This window comes from Pangasianodon hypophthalmus, chromosome 12, assembly GCF_027358585.1.
Source record: "Pangasianodon hypophthalmus isolate fPanHyp1 chromosome 12, fPanHyp1.pri, whole genome shotgun sequence".
In the NCBI taxonomy this organism is placed as follows: Eukaryota; Metazoa; Chordata; class Actinopteri; order Siluriformes; family Pangasiidae; genus Pangasianodon; species Pangasianodon hypophthalmus.
Window position 1 is genome coordinate 3,950,204 of NC_069721.1, and position 22,083 is coordinate 3,972,286.

General features: G+C 37.3%; 1 protein-coding gene across 3 annotated transcripts in view; it reads left to right on the forward strand.

Annotated features, from left to right (window-relative positions):
* The first annotated feature begins 356 nt into the window (after positions 1–356).
* Positions 357–22,083, forward strand: part of LOC113527654 (zinc transporter ZIP11) — a 129,697-nt gene continuing 107,970 nt past the window's right edge. For 2 of the 3 annotated variants that reach the window (XM_026915663.3, XM_026915667.3), the window contains exons 1-3: positions 357–452; positions 922–1,039; positions 3,032–3,070. In XM_026915663.3, the coding sequence (XP_026771464.1) occupies positions 932–1,039; positions 3,032–3,070 (147 nt within the window). In that variant the 5' untranslated portion in view covers positions 357–452; positions 922–931. The other variant, XM_026915665.3, reaches the window with a different exon arrangement.

Below are 22,083 nucleotides of genomic sequence, written 5' to 3' on the forward strand. Positions count from 1 at the left end.
AGAGCCAGTATCAGAATGTGTTTATTGATAGAGACTTCAAAGCACTTTTGGAAGTCGCTCTGGATAAGGGCATCTGCCAAATGCCATAAATGTAAATGTAAGAAAGACATAGGCAAAACATATATAATAAACCTATATATGAAGCTAAATATTAATATAATGTATTTTAATATTAACAGCTTGATACTGATACATGATGACACACACCTTTTTCTCACAGACCCCAGGTGTAAGCCCTCATTAAATGCAACCTGTAAGTGTGTGTTGTGATAAAGGTTTTACACAGTTTACCAGTAGAACAGCTGCAGAAAAATGGGATTAAATGTTTGTCCCTGTCGTGCTAAGTAGTAATATCGCGAGAGTTGGGTGTCTCGCGTGATCTTGGAGACACGTGTACAGAGAAGCAGGAAGTAAATAAGGCGCTCTTTGGCCGTTTGGTGTCTGTATTGACAGTAAGTAATGTATATCATGGGCTGTTTGTGTTGAAAAAAATGGACATATTCTAAATTAAACATTGTTTTATACACATTACGCAGTTTAGAAAAGTTTGTTAGTGCAGCCTGTCGCGAGAGAAACATGTAGTTTTACACACGTCACTGTAATCAGCAGATACCTGACTGCATCATGTAAAGAATAAAAGTGAAAACAAGGAACGCCACTAACTGACTTCAGATACATGTATGTGCTAGATTTCTGGTGCATTTTAACGCTTCGAAAGTAAATGAGTCACTTAATGTGGTTCATTTACACAAGATGAACTTCATACCAGAGTTATCTAATGTATGTCTGCACTTTCTGCTTATATTAATGAGAAGCTGTGTGTCCTGAGCTGTTAAGCAAACAGGATTTGGCACACACCCTTTTCTCTTGTAAGTAAAGTGCACAAACCTAACCTCCTGGTCCTCCACTGTGCTGTGTCAGGTGAAGCAGCATGCTTGCAGACCGCAGTCCAGTGGTGCAGACTCTGCTTGGGACACTCTTCACCTGGGGCCTCACAGCTGCAGGAGCTGCGCTCGTCTTCATCTTCTCCAGCACACAGGTACGACACATTAATGCCTGCTCTAAACACCACTTGCTTCTGTTATTTTACAAAGATGTAGAATTGTTTATATGGTGAAGGTTTTTTTTGTAAGGAGATGTTTATTTAACTCTGAAGGAGTCTCCAGTGTCAGTGCTTTGTACCAGTCAGGAACTTTTCCTCCATGAGAGAGTCTTCAGGAGAGAGGAGTTCTTTGGCTTCTCTGTCACATGACTAATTACATTTTTTTGTCCTATTACTTCAAGAGCGAGAACTCTTTATAACTGCTCTAACATAAGTTATAACAGGAACTAACTTGGTACACAGATGTTCCATGACATTAAACTATTTGTAACTATAAACTGGTAAAGGTATTCTGTGCCATTCTATAATCAATTAAAAACTGTTTTTAAAACATTTCAGGATGTGCTGTTATAGGAAAATAATTAACTTCAGGTGTTTAACAGTAACTCGTCTTCTCATCAGGCTGCATCACACCTTCATATTGCTGATTATTTTTATGATATGCATAAGTCCGGTACTGTTTTATTCCACTTTTATTCCTGATTCACTTGTGAGCCGGTTATAGCATGTGGTATAGTTCGTTCATTGTGACTTGACAGAGAAGTTGTTATTGGTGTTGGGGATCTCAAAAGCTCACAAATTTATTTAAATCACTCCTAATTGTGGGTTATTTTTGGTTCTGATTTCTCATTCTTATTTAGCATTCTAGATAGTGTTAAATAAAGAAATGAAATCTTTATTGTTTTTAATTTGTCTACACCAGATGCATTTGTATACAGGAAAGACATGTAGAACAATTCACACATACAGTCCTTCAGATAACACACTGTGTATAGATCAGCAGTTTTAAATGCTATCAGTCATTTTAAGATAATGGGACTCATTTATCAATCTTTTAGTAAAGTTGTGTGTAAATATTTGTGTAAACCAAACAAAAAATTTCCACGGGATTTCCAAAAGTTTTTGAAACGCTGATTATCTTTGTATTCATATGATGATGCAAAGCGCGCTCCTGGTTTTTATTGTCATTCCTTGTATACACTGGAATGAAATGTCATTTCTCCAGGTCTATGGTGCAGCATATAACAATACGCAAGACTACACAGAGTGCAAATACACCACAGTGAGAGACAAGTGCAGGACAATAAATACACAGAACATTGGCTGTAAACTGTTAACTATTTAGTAGTGTAGCAGCAATAAGTATAGCGTTGTATAAATAATAAATGAGCGCTAAATCTTCTGTCAGCTGAGGCACTTGTTTACGGTTTACATTAGTTAGACTCCTTGTACACACACGCAGGACTGTGAGCATTTTTCCTGAATTCTTCTGTTATTGCTTGTAAGAATGATTTACGAATAAATTGGTTCATATCCAGCTTGATAAATGAGGCCCACTGTTACTTAAACATACAGAATGAAAGAAATGTCCAGTACTTTGTGTGTGTCATAGTGACACGTCAGAGGCTATCACTGTAATTTGTTGCAAAAAGTACTGAGTCATTTGGGAAGAAGCTTTAACGAGCAACAGAAGTAAAATTACTTGAGAATTTGCTCAATTTCTCTGTTGGTTACACAAGCTGGCAAAATGACCACAATGTAAATTCTGTGGTTCGTCTGTCCAGTGGCTGGTGTTGAAAAGGTTTGACACAGTGAGGACTGAATACAGGAATATGAATGAGTCATTGGCATTGGTGAGTGTGGCACTTTAAGGTGTGTGAATTGAGGAACCTGTTCCTAATTCTCTGACTCCGCAGTCTGTAAATACACAGAGTGGGAGGAGACAGTCACTGGTCCTATAGACTTTTCCTCATGGCTTTTAACTAAGTAGAAAAATATCAACCACTGTATGAAGATTTGGGCACAGCCAACACTTCTGATGATTTGAAGTAGTTAATTCAGGCCTCTTCTCGAGTAAAAATAAGATGGAAAACACACTGCAACTGCTTGTCTTAAGTGACTTTGATTCTGTCCTATTGCTCCTTTCAGAAGCAGATCTTGGATGGAAGCCTGGGCTTTGCAGCGGGGGTAAGAGAACACATCTAAATATCACCTACAATGATTTCCCTCGATTCCCTCTCTCATCATATTTCTCTTTTCCTCAGAAACTGACTGAATTCTTTAATTTTCTATTTTCACCATAATAAAAATACTGAGCATCCTTTCAACACACGCAGTACTGTTTATATTATAAACAGTACAATATATTACTGTGTATACTACATTTATATTATACATTATATTTTATTTAATATTATATTATATCCTGTAGAAGAGTAATGATTTATAATCCCAATGCCTGGTGTCACCCTGAAGAGGATGGGTTCCCTTTTGAATCTGGTTCCTCTCACGATTCTTTCTCTTATCAGGATCTAAATCTACACCCAGATTTCTGTACGTCTGCTGTCAATTAGCTTTCGATTAATTATTTAAATGCTAAAGTGTTAAAACACAGTGTTAAAACAGTCTTTATGATTACAGCAGAAGTTCTTACGTACAAATCCACTGTTGAGATGATATACTGTAGAAATGGTGAGATTTGGACATAAAGTTTCTTCCAACTCTTGGGAAGATTTTTCTTTTCTCCTTTGCTGAAACAACATCTAGTTAGAGTTTAACCAGACAGATTTTATGGGACAAGATTGAAGTAGTCTGTCAGAAGTACTTGAAATTCTGTATTAAATATTTAGATTGTTCTGCTGTCTTTGAATGTCACAGAGCCACTCAAGCGGAGTCCTCATTGTGTCTCTGAAGGGCACAAGTGTATCATGTGTCAGTATATTCTGAACTTTTCTTTTCTGAGCATTCAGCTTTGTAGTCATTGCTTATTCATAGTTTTCTCTCATCCACCAACAAGAGAAAGTCAAAAAATACCCAATTTCAATTTTCAAAGCAATTTTTATTTAATTTATTTTAATTGTAACGTGCTCCAGTTGTTTCCTGATGGTGTGACACTATTAGCATGTGCAGACTCAGCTAACATTTTATACAGTATGTGCAATGTGAAAAGAGAAAACCAGTTGTTTTGTGGGCTCCAGATTGTAACTATTTAAAAATAAATTGTGACTATTTTTGACATTGTGCATTTAGCAGGGGAGTGTTATTGTCAAGTTTTCTGGTATGAGTGTAGAGGAAGGAGGTGTCCAGCTTTCCTCCCATTCTGCTGAGACAGTACAGCACATGGCACAACTGGAATAAAAATTTTGCAGAAACAAAAATATACCTGTCACTCACAGTCCTTACCATGAAGCACCAAACAGTAAAAAAAATCCAGTTTCACAGAGAACCTGCAGATAATAGTAGACAGGTGTAGGACTCACCAGTGATTGATTATTTAATATGATATTCAACATGCATCATATTTTTATAGTAGACACAAAATTACTGTTTAAAATGTTTTAACACTTTAGCATTTAAATAATCTAATCAAATAACTGTGATTAAGTGTCTAAATCTGGGATTTATGCAGTTGAAGAAATTTAGGCCTATAATTCAAAAAGTATAGACTATCTTCTGTTGATTTATTATGGTAAAATGCAAAAAAAAAAAAAAAGGTGAATGATTGGGATAAATTATATATATATATATATATATATATATATATATATATATATATATATATATTTTTTTTTTAATTTTACAGCCCTAAAAAGGGGTAAATTCTCATATGGTCTAATTTTATAAGTACATATGTGCATTCTGTTCTATTCTGTAACATGATGAGGTGTACTATAATAGGAAAATAATCAGTGATGGGCTATTGTGATGCGGCCTAACACGAACCAGAGATTAGTTATTATTTATTGAACCATGACACGTCATACTTTTTAATCCCTTATAGTTACATTAAATGCTGTGGAATGTCCTCAAGTCAAGTTAGTTTCTGTTATCACTTACATTATAATAGCTATAACCAGTAGGGGTGTAACAATACATCCTGACACGATGCACTGCATTGCAAAAATTTGTGTTGTACATTGTAGGAATGTGCAATTCACATAGTGTATATCGGCATACTATTAATTATGCATCTTACACAATTGCCCAGTTTGCACTGGCTCTCCTGGTTGTTTTGTGGACTGTTACTGCAATCTCTCACCTGGAGTCTCCGTGTCACACCAACCGTACGCGAGCAGTTTTACTACCTCTTGTACAGCTATTCTAAATTTAGTTACTCCATTTAAAGCTAAGGAACCCCAGCTCAAAAAACAGCCCTGGTTTAACAGTGACACCCGCGCCTTAAGGAAGGAATGTAGAAAGGCAGAAAGAAAATGGAAAAAAGGATAAACAGCAAGTATCATACCAACTCTTGCAAAATAGCCTGTCTGAATACCAGTAAGCTGTTTCACTGCAAAGGTCAAATACTTCTCTAACTTAATTTCTAAAAATTCCCATAGCCCAAAGTGTCTGTTCTCCACTTTAAACTGTGCTAAACCCTCTCACAGCAGCAAGCCTGATCCAAGTTCAGAGTTTTCTGAGAAGTTTTGTAGCTTCTTTATGAATAAAATCACTGGTATCAGATTGCAAATTTCACCTTTCTCCATTTCATACATTTAAACCACTTGTTTTCTCAAATTTCAGCCTATATTTCTTTCTGATCTGTTAGACATCATCTCCCATACGAAACCAGCCACCTGCTCTCTTGATGCTGTTCCTGCTAAGCTGTTCAAAGACATACTGGACACTGTTTCCCCTTGTGTACTCTCCATCATTAATAGCTGCCTAGAAAGCAGTACTGTTCCATCAGTAAAAAACCAAACCTTGACCCCACTGATCCCCAAAATTACAGACCTATTTCAAAATTGCCATTTCTATCAAAAGTATTGGAGAAGATTTTATTATCTCAACTTTCTCCTTACTTAGTTTGTAACAATATCTTTGACCTCTTTCAGTCAGGTTTTAAAGCTAAACACAGTAGAGAGTCTGTCCTCCTAAAAGTAGTGAATGATCTTTTATACGCTGTAGGTTCTGGAAACTGTGCCATCCTTGTACTGTTCAACTTAAGCACTGCTTTTGACACCACTGATCACCATATCCTTCTAAATAGATTAAAACATTAGATCTGCATGAGGTTTGTTATATCTTACAAATAGGAGTTTTTCGGTGGAAATTGGAGCGTTCTCATCGACCACAGTTCCCATCACCTGTGGAGTGCCACAAGGCTCCATTCTGGGTCCAATTTTATTTTCTTTATACTTGCTCCCTCTTTGCTTCATTCTTGAGCATCCTACCACTGTTATGCAAACTCTCAGATCCTCTTCTCAGTTGTTACTAACCATTTCCCAATCACAATTAAAAACCAAAGGCGATAGGGCCTTTTCTGTAATGGCACCAAGGCTTTGGAATAGCTTGCCCCTCTCTATCAGATCCTCCGTTACAATAAACTCATTTAACTCGTCAGGCTTATCTGTAATCTGCCCTATTTTCTGCCACTGTCTAGCTGCTTATTTTCTGGTTTTAGTTATATCTGGTTTGGTTTCTTATAGTAATTCTATGTTTATATATTTATTTTCTTTTGAATTATATTTTATGTTACCATTTTACTGTATTTTACTTCCAGTTATGCCTGATGTTATGTTATGTTATGCCTGATGTGCAGCACTTTGGTCAACACTCGTGTTGTTTTAAATGTGCTATATAAATAAAGTTGACCTTGACCTGTTTGAACACCAGAGGCCCCAGTCTGCGCAACTCATAAAATATATAGAGAATACGCTGACCGATATCACTGGATCGCAACCGACACACCTTATGGGTTATATGGTTACATGACCATGTCATAACAGTTACAAAGAACTCTTCAGTAGCTTTCAAATGAGACTAGCGCTGCGCCGCTGCGATCTACAGAGCCTGAGGAGCTTGTGGATTTCAGCCGATATTGAAGCACTATTTTTGGGGGGATTTTTAAATTTATTTATTTAATTTTAAGATATGGTGAGTGTTATACAAACAAAAATGCACATTGTTTTACATTATTTATGATTCAGACATAAAAAAGGAGTCTTTTCACTATAATATTTCTTCATCAAAATTTTGTTCGAAATATTCTGAGAATTGAATTGAATCATGAGCTGTGAAGCCAGTATCGTGAATCGAATTGAATCGTGACTGGAGTGTATTGTGACTCCCCTGATAACCAGTATATACCCTCTTCTCTTAAAAGTTATAAGACAAAAGAAATTCCAACATATTACTGAGAAGCCCTCCATCCTCTTTCATGAAGACTTTCCAGTGTCGGAAAACTTATGGCTAGAAACTCTTGTTCTCTCATCAGCTTTTTTCCCTCACTCTCTTGAAGTTAATAAGGCAAATAAAAGCTTGTTGCTGAGAAACCACAAAGCACAAAAGTCCTCTGTCGTGAAGACTCTATGGGCGTTATGTTGGGAGTTAAGACTCTATAATCAGTTAAACTTACTGACTGTTAAAAGGCACTGGAGACTCCTTCCATAGATGTTAAATAAACATGATTTCTCATATCAACACTAACATTTTATACTCTGTTAAATAACGTTTGTTTATTATAAAGTTGTGTATTATCATATGATGGCATGTCCAGCACAAGTCCCCATGAATGAGCTCTTACTATAGAAGGGATAACGTATTAGTATGAACACATTCATATCTCTGGGATTTGCCATGCAGCTGGAACTACTTGCATCTGCTGGTGATGAAGGTCAGTCAACACCTTCTTGACAAAGTTGAGAGCTCAGCAGCTCTGTGATGTAACCTGAAATGACTGAACAGTTGTAATAGGGTTGAATCTTCCTGAGTAAATGCCTGTGCATCTGTGATGAAGATTCATACGTCTTCACAGCTGCCTGGTTCATGTAGCAGCTTCCTCATTCAGAGCTAATGAGTGTAAGGTGCAAGACTTTTCACTGTTTAAAAATCACTTCTCTCATTCTGTAGCAACGTGTCTTAACCCCCTCAGGAGGTTTGATTAAGGCTAGATTACTGTTGTGAGACGGATTCACCTTTCCAGCTGCATTCATTCATCATTGCTGTGCCCTTTTCAGCAGCAATAGGTACGATTAATTACCACACTGTTATTGTGCATGCGATCTGTCACCGCTTTCTGTTCACTGATCCCGCAGATGAACCTTTGACCAGCAAACCAAATGTGATAATCAGTTCTGTCAGAGAAATACGCTTTGTTCTGCAGCAGAAGTGGTGAATAGCCATTAGAGTTAGAATGAACTGAATTCAATACGGTACTTTCAGAATGAGGATTCCGTGATAAGAAACTGCACTGTAGACCTATTTAACAGAAAAAGGTTATGCATCAGGGTCTGACACTCACATTTATACAACTTCGCATCAGTTTTGCCTTTTACCTAACAAGCAGAAAGTAGAATGTTAGACTAAATTTGATTCCAATAGCTAACATAGCTCTTCAAATTAGCTCTGGCTAATGGTACATATTGTTCATTTACAGTTTATTTAACTTGATTAAATTATTAAATGATTAAATATTTGACCTGATTAAATCATTAGCAAATACATAGTGTTGGTCATTCATATTGTGCGCTCATGTGCAATATAAATGTCCAGTGCTACGTATTTGCTCTTAGGGGCAGCAGATTGTGTTGATCACCAGCAAGCTTGCAGAGACTGAATGATGTTTTCAGGCATAATTGCTTTAAAAGGAAAATAATCTGTAACAGTTTTAGAAAAATAGTAAAAATTATTTTTGACATGAAAACTTTTGATATTACTTAATTTCTTCAGTATAGTATCTTTACTTTTCAATACTTGAGTACATTTAAAAGTAGCAAATTAGTTACTCTCACCTGAGGTTTTTTTTGTTTAGCTGTATACATCCACTTTAAATTGAGTGATATTCTGACACATTATCTGCACATTCACTTATATAATTTCTTAGCAGTTTTTCTACCCTTGCATATCAGTCAGACAAGTTGCTCAGTATTCATCTGATTATTATTTTTTACCTGACAGTAAAACGTAGATTTAAAGCTGAAGCAGTTTCTTGTTAAGCCAAGTTCTAATATCTTAAGTGGATATCTGAGGATTAATTCACACTAAGAAAATGTTTAAGAAACCTTGGTCCATCTTCATTTGGAATGACTGTATGTAGACTTTGGACTTCCATAGAAAAAGGTAGAGAGTTGTCTTCTAGGGACTGTTCTTTAAATCATTCAAGGATTTGTAGAAAATGTGGAGTCAAATGTAAATTTAGACTGAACAACAGATTCAGTGTAGTGCAGTGTATTTTTCTTTAGGGATTGTGGGTGTTTTTTTTTTCTGTTATCATTCACAAGTACTGATTAAAAAGTCTACTTCTTGAGATTCTCTTGTAGTGGGTCTACAGGAGGATTTAGTGAAGTTATATTTAGAGAAAGGTTTTCGCTGACTTCAAGTTTTGGACATTCCTATTAAAATGTACATGTAGCCTCAACGTTTTCTTTTACTCTGTCATTAATAATGGTGAGCTCATTAGGGGTCTTGTAGGAAGAGTTGTATACAAAAGTTTAAGCACCCCTGCCTAAATTACATTTTATTGATTTTTGAAGTGAAAGAATTTAAAAAACATTTTCTGCAAAATGTTTCTAGCCAGCTATGAAATTTTCACCGTCTCTTCCTTGCAAGAACGCTTTTGTTCTAAGCTGTTCTTGGCATGCACAAAAAGTGTAAGATCTACACAGATTTTCAATTATGTTTAAGTCTGGAGACCCCAGGAGACAGAGCCACTCTAAAAGATTCAGCTTGCGTTTCTTGAAGTAATTGATGTTGGATTTTGAGGGATGTTTTGGATCTTGTTGTAGATGCCTGTCTTCAGATTTAGTTTCTTTTTATGTCACATTTACTTTTAGAATTTGCTGATATTTACTGGAATCCATTTTTCCATTGTTGTGTGCACAGCTGAAGAATGACACCCCCTCCCCCCCCCCATTTTCTCCCCTATTGGCTCACCTGAGAATTCTGCATCTTTTAAAACTGATGCCCGTACTGCATCATGTGGCAGTGTTACACATTCAAAAGACAGCTCTATCTGCCCTCTTCCAAATGTTTGAGCAAAGTATAGGACCAGATAGTTTTAAAGTAAATTAAAGTAAATAACACTTAATATTTGGGTGTGTATCTCTTGCTTGCAATAACTGCATCAAGCCGGTGACCCACTGACATCACCAAACTGTTGCATTTGTCTTTCGTGATGCTTTTCCAGGCTTGTAGCACAGCTTCTTTCAGTTGTTGTTTGTTCTGGGGGGTTTCTCTGTTCAGTCTCCTCTTCAGGAGGTGAAATGCTGCTCAACTGAGTTAAAGTCTGGAGAGTTACTTGGCCAGTCTCAAACCTTCCATTTTTTCCCCTGATGAAGTCCTTTGTTGTGTTAGCAGTGTGTTTTGGGTCATTGTCTTGCTGCATGATAAAGTTCCTCCCAATTAGATTGGATGCATTTTTATGTAAACTGGCAGACAGAATGTTTCTGTAGACGTCTGAATTCATTCTACTGCTACCATCATGAGTTACATCATCAATAAAGATTAATGAGCCTGGTCCAGAAGCAGCCATGCAAGCCCAAGCCCAAGCCATGACTCTACCTCCACTGTGCTTGACCAGTGAGATTTTATGTTTTGGATCATGAGCAGATCCTTTCTTTCTTATCACTTTGGCTTTTCCATCACTTTAGTAGAGTTTAATCTTGACTTCACAACTTCTGTGTCTTGTCTCTGTATTTCTTTGTGAATTCCAATCTGGCCTTCTGATTCTTACTGCTGCTGAGTGGTTTTCATCTTGTGATATGGCCTCTGTATTTCTGCTCTTGAAGTCTTCTTTGAAAGGTGGATTGTGAGACCTTCACCCCTGTCCTGTGGAGGTTGTTGGTGATGTCACTGACTGTTGTTTTGGAGTTTTTCTTCACAGCTCTCACAATGTTTCTGTAATCAACTGCTGCTGTTTTCCTTGGCTGACCTGTTTGATGTCTGGTTGTTAGTACACCAGTGGTTTCTTTCTTTTTCAGGACATTCCAAATTATTTTATTGGCTATGCTGAAAAGAGTTTCCCTCGTTTCTCAGCTTCAAAGTGGTTTGCTTCTTCCCCATAGACAGCTCTCTGGTCTGTTGGTTTAACCGTTTTTTTGTTTTTTTGGTTTTTTTTCCCTTTTTTTTTCCTTTTTTTAACAACAAATGCAAATGTCTATACCCAGGGCTCAAACCAAGAGTAGACATTCAGTGCTATTAATTGTTTAAACAGTCAATCTAACGGGGCACACCTGGGCAACAAGAAACACCTGTCAGTCACATGTTCCAATATTTTTGATTACTTAAAAAATGGATGGGGTCAGACAAAAGGTTCCATGTTCTAAGATGTTTATCACATCTATATGTAAATATCAGGAAATGAAAGCTGACATTCTGAGCTATCATCTCATATTCTTCTGTTGATCTCACACCAAATGTCTTCAGCGTATAGCAGAACAATAGAATTGGCCTTGCCGTTCCAGTACTTTCAGAGGGGATGCACAGGTGATGAAGGACTTTTGTTTGAAATGTCCTGTTTCTGTGCAAACCTTGTGTACTGTGTAAAAGTTAGGTAGTTAGCTATTTTAATAGCTAGATAGATTGGACTACTGGTATACCTATCTTACCTTAACTGTTCATCATGAGTGCTCTTTGATAGAGCCAGAATGACTATATGGGATGTCTGTAAAGTCAGTCTGTCTTGTTCCAGAAATGAACCATGAAATCCTAACCATCGACTGTAATATTACAGGTCAATAACCTGCTGTTGTCTGGAGAATCTCTCCAAACTTGGTTTCATTTCTCATAAACATCTGCATTCCGGCACGTCGTGTTGGATTTGATTCTGACAATACGTAGGGTCTGTGTTTTGTAGGACATTATAGAAAATGTGTGTGAATCCACACTGTCAAGCTCCTGTTGTATTCAAAGAGTGGTTTAGTAGTGGATAAAGTTTAAAAAATGTATTAATCAGAAGAAAACAGTTAAAAAAAATAACATGAACAGAAAAGTTCATGTTATAACCCTCAGGTGTAAAACTCAAGACCCGCTGCCTCATTTCTTTCGACCATCGCAAACTTGCAAAAAACAACATTGAAATGGTCTGTAGTACTACTCATTTTCACACCGTCTAGAAATCTCAGCAGACCCGTGGTGTAGAGACCTCCCATGTTCTGCATGCACCACTGTTCAGTGTGCTTGGGCTCGTACTTCAGTGTTGAAACGCTGCTAAAAATCAACACATCTCTATCTGTGATTCAGAAACATGTCTGGTGTTGCCCTTTGGTGTGATTTAGTGCTTGACTCCAAATCTCGAAATTACCCAGCGTAGACACCTACAGATACCTACATATGGTGAAAAAAAGAAAAGTTGACGAAGCACAAAGACATGTATGTTCTTAGCAGAGAGAAGCCTGTATGAGTTGTACATAAATCTCTTTCTTAAATAAATAAATATATATATATATATTCAGTATTTGGAAAAGTGTTGCTGACTGGAGAACTTCACCTGGTCTGTCCTTGTCCAGTTATACACCATCTGTATATAACTATACACCATCTGAATACCTATGGTATTCTTGGGTCTTGATACTTAATGAAGACCATAGAAGCCTTCTCTAACTCTCACTCTCAAACCTTGGCATTCTTCAAATTTTGTCTGCTAATCAGTGCAATAAGTATATTGAACTGATGTGCTGAGATGTTGGATTAATTTTTAAGTAAACAGGATGTAGATGTTAAACACATGAGTCATCATCACATTAGAGAACATGTCAAATGAATAAACTTCGTGAGCATGTGCAGTCACCCCGGATGTCCTTATTTTCCTCATTAAGAAAAATGCAATGCTCTTTATTTGACATCACTCAAGAATTTATACAAACTCTGCATAATGTTAGACTCGAGTGTTAGTATCTGTTTAAACTAAGTTTCTAACATCTAGTGATATTAGACCATAGTACTATAGGACAGAAGTCTAACTCTAAATCTCAACATTGTTTTTTAGTTAGTTGGCACAGGTTAGTACCTCACGGTTATTGTACATGGGTTGTTAGATGGATTTAATTAGCTCTAAAGGTCTCTCATTGGACTGCTCTTTAAATCAACATTACAATGGATAGAAAAAGTTTATAAACCCCTGTTAAAATGGCAAGTTTTTGTGATGGAAAAAAAAAAAATAAACCAAGATAAATCATGTCAGAACCTTTCCCACCCTCAATATGAAGTTACAACATATAAAAATTAAGTGAAAAACTATCAGAAACGTCTTGGAAAAATAGGAAACATAACATCTGACTGCTGAAGCCATGGTCTGCAAAGAGCTGACAAAACCTGTACAGTATCTCACTGTCGAAAGAAATTGATCAGGAGAGGGATATAAAAGAATTTCCAAAACGTTAAATGTACCATGGAACACCATGAAGGCCATCATCAACAAGTGGAGAAAATGGAGCACCACAGTGACATTATCAAGAACAGGACGTCCCTCTAAAATTTACAAAAGAACAAGACAAAAACTTACCAGGGAGGCTGCCAAGAGACTTGCGGCAGCATTAAAGGAGCTGCAGGAATATCTGACAACTACTGATTACTCTCTGCATGTGACAACAATCTCTTGTATTCTTCACATGACTCGGCTATGGGGTAGCGTAAAAAAAAAAAACACCAAAAGAGCACCATACCCATGGTGAAGCAGGAAGGTGGCTGAATCATGCTTTAGGGCTGCTTTTCTTAACCAGAACTGCGGGTTTTATCAAGAGAATCATGAATAGCTACAATTTCCGGTGTTACACATTGGAAATTGGGATTTTAGTGCTACACATTCAGGTGTCTGCTACAGTACAGTAAGCTGAAGATGAAAAGGAATTTAACCTTTCAGCATGACAGTGACTCAAAGTATACATCCAGATTAACAAAGGAATGGCTTAACCAAGAGAAGATCAATGTTTCTGAATGGCTTAGCCAGAGCCCAGACCTGAACCCATCCATAAATCTGTGGGGTGACCTGAAGCAAGCTGTGCACAAGAAATGCCCTCACATTTCCATGGATCTAGAATGTTTTTGCAAAAAAAGGATTGGAAAGTCAAAAGGTGCTTCAATAAAGTATTAGTTTAGGGGTGTGCACATTTATACAACTAGGTTATTGTAAGTTTTTTCTTTTTCTTTTTTTTCCCCGTATAAACGTTTGATTGTTTTTCGCTGTTTTTGTATACTTTTGCACATTAAAGGTGAGAAAAGATCTGACACGATTTATCTACTTTTACTTCATAAAAATCTGCCTTTTTAAAAGGGGTGTGTAGACTTTTTATATCCATTGTATGTGCAATGCAGTAAGACCGGTCCGAGTAGTGAGGGAAAAAAAAAGCACGTTCTTTCACTTTCTGTAATGTAGAGGTGATTATCTCTTTCAGACAGTAATAGAGCACAGGCTGATCATTTGGTACACATGCATTCACACATGAAAAATAGCTGTCTGTATTGAACCAGTGGTTTAAACAATGTGATTGATTCAGGAGCAGTTCATTATTAATATTCATTCTCAAAGTTCTCAAACTCCTTTTTAACCTCACGACTGTGACCTTTGACCTGTATTGTACAGCTTTCACCAGGGTTTGTCAGTGAATTATGAATTCTTCTGGAGGGAAAGGGTGTTAAAATGAATGTGCTTAAATTGAAAGGATAGTGATTAATCACTTGCATTCCACACTACTATGTTGAGTTGCAGTTAGTCCCTTTATTTCCTAATAACTTCCAGGCTTAATGAGAAAAGTATGCAAAGTGTCATGCTGTGCAGTTTATCAAAATGTCTAACTAAATATGCACTTAAAATTCTTCTTAAATTGTGATATTGTGCAATACAGAGAGCAATCTAATGAATTAATACATACACATGGATCAATTCATATGAAATTACTTCTGAAAGAGACAGTCATTGAAGATGTAATACTATAGCGAGAGCCAAACATCTACTCAGTAATACTAATTAGTGGAGAAAAATAACATTCACAATTATGTTAAAACACAGCATGATATTCCTGTTAATAAAACTGAATTAGTTCTCACAGTTTGCTTTTTCCCCTCAAGCTAAATTACACAACCGATAATGCTCTTTTAGCTTTTCTATTTTTTAATACTGGGTAGGGCCTCCCTTTGCTCTCAGAACAGCCTGAATTCTTCATGCAATGGTGAAGAATTTTTCTACAAGGTGTTGGAAACATTTCTTTGAGATTCTGGTCCATTTTGACACGGTTGCATTGCATTATTGCTGCTGATTTGTCAGCTGCACATTCATGCATCAAATCTCCCATTCTGCCTCATCCAAAAGGTGACTGGGGAGGCCACTGAAGTGCACTGAACTTGTCATGTTCATGGAATCGGTTTGAGAAGACTTGTACTTTTTGACATTATGCATTGTCATGCTGGAAGCAGCCATTAGAGCATGGTTAAATTTGTGGCTCTAAAGGGATTCACGTGGTCAGCAGCAATACTTGAGTGGTATTAAGGGGCCCAGTGTGTGCCACAAAAATATTCCCCACACCATTATGCTGCCGCCACCACCACCAGCCTTAACTGTTAACACAAGGCAGGTTGGGTCCATGTAATCATACTGTTAATGCCAAATTCTGACAGTACAATCTGCTTATTCCAGCAAAAATTAAGATCCCTCAGATCAGGCATTTTATGAGTTGTAGTGCTGCCACATGATTGGATAGTTGCAAGGATGTGGGAGTGTGCAGGTGTTCAAAATAACATGGCTGGTGAGTGTATGTGGCCCATGTTTTCTCTTAGAATGGATCGGAAATGGATCTTGGCTTCATCTTGGTTTCATCTGACTGCTAAAGCCATGGTCTGCAAAGAGCTTACAAAGCCTTTACAGGGTCTCACTGTCTAAAAGGATTGATCAGGAGAGGGGTATAGAAGAATTTCCAAAACATTAAATGTACCATGGAACACCGTGAAGGCCATCATCAACAAGTGGAGAAAATGGAGCACCACAGTGACATTGACAAGAACAGGATGTTCCTCCAAAATTTATGAAAGGACAAGACAAAAAAAACTTACCAGGGAGGCTGCCAAGAGACCTACAGCAGAGCTGCAGGAATATCTGACAAGTACTGATTACTCTCTGCATGTGACAACAATCTCTCACATTCTTCACATGTCTGGGCTAGACGGATGCCCTTTCTTACAAAAAAAAAACATCCAAGCCCAGCTAAATCACCCCAAACCATATGGCAGAATGTGTTGTGGTCTGACGAGACCAATTCCAAAGGGGATAATAATTCCATAATTCCAAAAAGTTATGTTTTGTGCAAAAAAATTGACAAAAAAAAAAAAACATATTGACTTTAATTAAATTATTAAAGTTATTTTTGGTCTGAGATTAAGCTAATTAATCACAAATACATTTTTCTTTTCATAACCTTCCTTTACTTCTTGAGAATTTCTGTTTCTTGCTGCTTTTACTCAGTAAGAGCACACTTTTCTGACTTGAAAAATGAAATGAAATAAATACAGCTTTTGCTAGTGGACTTTTCTGTAATGCAGAGTAATTCATCCAGGTTGGTGGGTTTGTGAGCAAAGGAAAGGTGGATTCTTTTCCCTTGGCTCAGCCTGACAGCTGTCTCTCAGGTTGGTCAAGCACAGAAACAGTTTGCAGTTAAGAGCACAGGCTTGTACAAAGTCTTCGCTGTTAACAAGATCCTGCGGTTTTTATACACTCCGACTGTCAGACTCCAATCAGTGCTGTTAGATTTAATGCATTCTTCTAACACTCATGTTTTCCAGTTGCTTTGTAAAGTAATATTTCTCTATATTTTTTTGATCTTATAATTTGGAAATAAATGAGAAGCTCTGTTATTAGCTCTCATCCAGACGTAAAATGCCATTGATGCCATTTCAAAAACTCACTAATATGTCAGCCCAGCTTGTTATGCGAGAACCACAAGGCATCAATTTTTCAAGTCTCACCATTGCTGATATTTTTTTTTAATTAATCATTGGTAGCTTGCAGGACAAGATTCTCCCTGTTAGAGGGCTTTTTTTATTGGGCTGGAAATTAGATAAGAGTCCAGAAATGATGCCCTTACCGATGACTGATTCCTTAAATGGGAAGATTCCATTAAACAGAAGAGTGGCTCAGAGGGCAGTCAAGAAGAGCTACTGTGTTTTGTATTTTTAGAGATTTACCCATTTCAGCTGTAGGCATCCTCTCAAAGAGAGTTTAGCTAACTTATCCAGCTAAATTATCTAAAATTGTTTTATGCACGTGCATGTAAGAGTGATGCAGCTGCACTTTAGTCTTTCCTCTGTCCAGCTCTCTCACCTGTACTCTCTGCTCAAACATTCATGCTAATACCACAGTCAATGCCATCACACTAATCTCACAGCGTAACTGCATCTTATAGCTGCATCTGGACTATAAGTCCAATTTTTGCTGTTTCCACTACTTCTGCACTGAATTTCTCATTAATATGATATTGCACGTTGTTGGAACTTTGAGTGTCGTGGATGTTCCACAGCATTAACAATAAATGATTAAAAAAAGTATTCATAAGCAAATTGCTATGGTATAAGAGAAATAAAATGTTCAGGGGAAAATATGTAAAAAAAAAAAAAAAAAAGAAAAAAATTTTTGGCTTTGGTTTGCTTTGGTTGTTTTGACACTTCTTTGGACCTCTTGTGACAGACAAAAGCAAAAAAAAAAAAAAAAAAGCTCTAGTTAAGCTACATGATAAATATATTTGTTTAATAAGAAACAATCCCCAATCCAAATGTCTAAATAGTCATAAAATAGAGTTTGAGGTGATTCGGGTAAATAAAAGAGGATTATTGCAAAGTCTGTTGTAAGTCACACACTTCCTGCTGCCAGTTGCTGGTGCTATGACTGTGACTGACAATAGCTACATCCACGTGATCAGCCCCCAGGACCAAACATACAGCCTAAGTTTCATCTAAATCACTCAATTCACTCAGAAGATATGAGGCACTTCCTGTTTCCCTTTTCTCACCATAAATGTATTGCCTTGCTGTGGAGAAACTGTTCGAGATATCAAAAATGCCTTCGCAATTTAGCATCCTCAAAGTGTTGGCATAATGTTGACCAAATTTGGGGGACAATCACCTGAATCTCCTAGGAGGAGTATTTAAAAGTTCACCACATGCACTTTTCACAAAATCCAAAATGCCCAACTTCCTGTTTGGCAGAGCTAAGGATTGTCAGTGCGAAAGTTGTTCGGGTCGATGAGAACAGTATGTGTACTGTGGAGTTTCGTACATATATGTACAAGTATGTATGATATATGTATATACGATGTATGCACCAAGTTTATGTACCGTGTAAAAGGAGGCGCTACAGAGCCCATGTGCTGCCCTTTGCCCGGGCCTAATGGCTGACGACTCTGACGTGTGTGCCAAATTTCATAAGTTTTTGAGCATTTTAAGGGCCCAAACGCCCCCAAAACCTTTAAAATAAAATAAAATAATAGTAATTATAATAGTAATAGTAATAATAATAATAATAATAATAATCCTTAGGAAAACAATAGTGTGCACTTTCAGTGCTTGGGCCCTAATGAGGGTTGGTTCATTTATTTCACAAGTCTGACCCCGTTCAAAACACAGAGCTGGCAAGTCGCATGCCAGCCAGAAGTTTATCAACAACTGTCAGACTACCTCAAGCAAAGAGTTTCAATTCATAAAATATGTACTACATCTACAAATTAAAGAAGACTGTTGACATCATGTATGTGCAGCACCACCACAGAGCTGTGAGGTGGAAATCAGGGAAAGAAACTTTAGATGAAGTACATTTATCACATAAAAAGTGTCAGAGGAAAAAAACGTTTCAGCTAATAAGACTGTCTTTGCTGTTGTGTGTGGATTAAAAAAATTGTTCATGCATGCAGAATGATTTATTCCATTGATTTAAAAGAACTGTTCAAAATGAATGAGTCAATCACAAAATATCTATTACTTATACAGAGCTCAACACTACATCATCCTAGAAGGTTGATCTTGTATCATCACTGCCACAGGCGAATATGCAGCCTCAGATTTAACACTGACCAAACTAAGCAATTAAGTCTTAGATATAGCTTTAGTCTGGCTGGAGACTTATGTCCTACAGTCAGAACTTTGAAAACCGCTTCAAAACCAGATTTTTAAAACTTGTCTTTTTCCTCCCTCGCTTAAAGATTAATAGCACTTTTACTGCCTGCAGCAAGTCCACTGTTGCATTCAGCTCACAGCCTAACAGAGTTAATGAGGCCATGCTAGCAGCATGTCAGTGTCAGTTTAGTGCTTATCATAAAGATAGTGAACAGACAGAATTTCCATCACTTAAATCTCCCCCAAAATGTGCGTCTCCTAACTATTTCTTTCTTTCTAATTAAAGCTGCAGCACAGAACTAGATTTCCATTTTGAGAGACAGTTAGCTGAATAAAACAGATTCACCTCATACTCCCACAGGACCCAGAAAACACTATGTATAGACCAACACGTCATCTCTTCCTCCATCATGAGCTTTCCATCATCCTCTGATTGCATGGAGTAGAATAATGAAGCCACACACTGAGACGCATTTCAGGTCAATTAATGCAGGAGCTGGTGTCACCTGTCTGAGAGGTGCCAAGTAAAAGTAGATTACTTCATTTTCTCCAGTGCCTCTTCCCTCTGGAATAAAGTGCTTGAGTATGACTGTGACTGTTTAATCAGATGCTTCCTGGAGTGTGCACATAATGTGCTTCTGTGGAAAAACATGCCTAGACTCCAGCGGTTTCAACGGTTCAGTTATTAGCTGATTGTACAGAGGACGAAAGTCTATTGATTCAACAATAAGCCACCTCACATCCACTACATTCTCATGAACCACTTTTTAAAAAAAATATTATTATTGTGAAGCAAACGTGTGGCAAAATGATTACCACCAGTAAAGTATATTTAGGTTACATGCAAACAATTTGCCACCCCTAGAAGTGATTTATTTTTTATTTTTTAATTGATCTCAGTCTCCAGGAAATACTTTGTTACCTTCGACAATTTCCTGTTTCTAGGCCTGTCATGATAATTACGTTATCGACTTATCGTACAATATATGGACATGACCTTCATTTTTGCTGATCTCGATATTGCCCATTGTGTTTACATGCATGTTTGTTTACATAAGAATGAGCGTCACTATGTCATGTTCAGCGAGCAGAGATGGATGCAAATGCAGTTTATTTGAGAGGCAAGCAGACAAATCCAAATTGTGAATCAAAATCAGTAAACAGAACTCAGGCACAGGTCAGGCAATCAGCAAACCAGCAAAAGCAGGGATAATCCAAAATACACAAACGAGAAAACAGAATTAGATCAATAACTTGGAGAATAACTTCATGGAACAAAAGGCTTGGCAAAGTCAGGCAGTGTGAGGGGGAGATTCCTGTCACACCAACATTTTAGCTCCTCTCGTCTGCTCTAGGGCTGTCAAATTAAAATTCAAACTTCAAATGTTCATCAAATTTAAGATAAGAATGAACATTCGAATGCAAAAACTATGTGCATTTGAATTTAAGAAGTGTAACAAGCACTAACAGTGAGTTTAATTAAAACATACTGTTGAAAAAATTACACGCAAGATATTAGCAATGCACTAACAACGTTTTTGAACAAGAAAAAATTTAGAAAGAATAGTTCTAGTGTTTCAAATAATCTAGTCATAGTGAAAATGCAGGGGATTGAGCCGCTTAAACTGCATGAGCTGAAGCAAAACAATTTTCATTTACTCAGAAAAGCCTTAGAGCAAAGCAATGACTGGCTCAATTACGTCTCTGAGTGCCCTGTCAGTGCTGGTGGCACAACTTCCATCATAACAAGAGCCCTGGCATCCCTGACGTTAATATCACCAGTGCACGCAGATATTTTTGAGAAAGAGGCACAACACACCACTCTGAGCTAAATCCAATTAGAAACAAGCATAGCTGGCTGTTTGCTATAGAACAAAATACAAAAGGGAAATGAGGTGAAGAGACCAAACTAAGAGGGAATGAAGATGGATAGATGAGAGAGCAATAAAGTGATCTTTTCAGATCACTTTGATGTAAGGCCAGAGGTGTAATGAGCATATACCTACAACTATATCTGCTGGAGAAAATACAATCTCCTGGCAAGATCTTTTCATAAACAATTACAATTAAAAGCGATTACCAATAAAGGAGGCAAATAATGTTAATCTCTGCAAGCAACAGGTGTGTAAACAACATTATTGTGAAAGTAGACACACCTTGAGCATGAGCATTAACCACTTTAAAACTGCCAATTAGACCAGGGCTGGGTTAGAGACAGTTCTGCATATTCAGATACAGATAGCGAGCTTGAAGTTGATTTTCTGAGCTAAATTTTTACTGTAACTTTTGCAAATTTGACTTAATTTTATTACTGGCTTCCTCCCTCATTAGACACACTCAGGTCCATAAGTATTTAGACAGTGACACATTTTTTTGTAATTTTGCCTCTGGATTTGAAATGCAGCATTCAAGATGTGATTAAAGTGTAGACATTCTGCTTTAATTCAAGGGGTTTAACAAAAATATCGCATTAACCGTTTTGGAATTATAGCCATTTTCTTTTACGAAGTCCCTCCATTTTCACAGGCTCAGAAGTAATTGAGTAAACTAACAATCATAAATATTAGTATTAAATATTGACTGCCTGAAGTCTGGAACCCATGGACATCACCAAATGCTGAGTTTCCTCCTTGAGAAGCTTTCCCAGGCCTTTACTGCAGCCTCCTTCAGTTGCTGCTTGTTTGTGGGTCTTTCTGCCTTCAGTTTTATCTTCAGTAAGTGAAAAGCAGCTCAGTTGAGTTGAGGTCGGGTGACTGACTCGGCCATTTAAGAACATTCAATTTCCAAGCTCTTGGGTTGCTTTCGCGGTACATTTTGGGTTGTTATCCATCTGTACTGGGAAACGCTGTCCTATCAGTTTTGCAGCATTTGACTGAACCTGAGCAGAAAGTATAGCTGTATACACTACAGTGACCCAGCTCCATTGCCATATATATCCATGCCATAACTGCCTG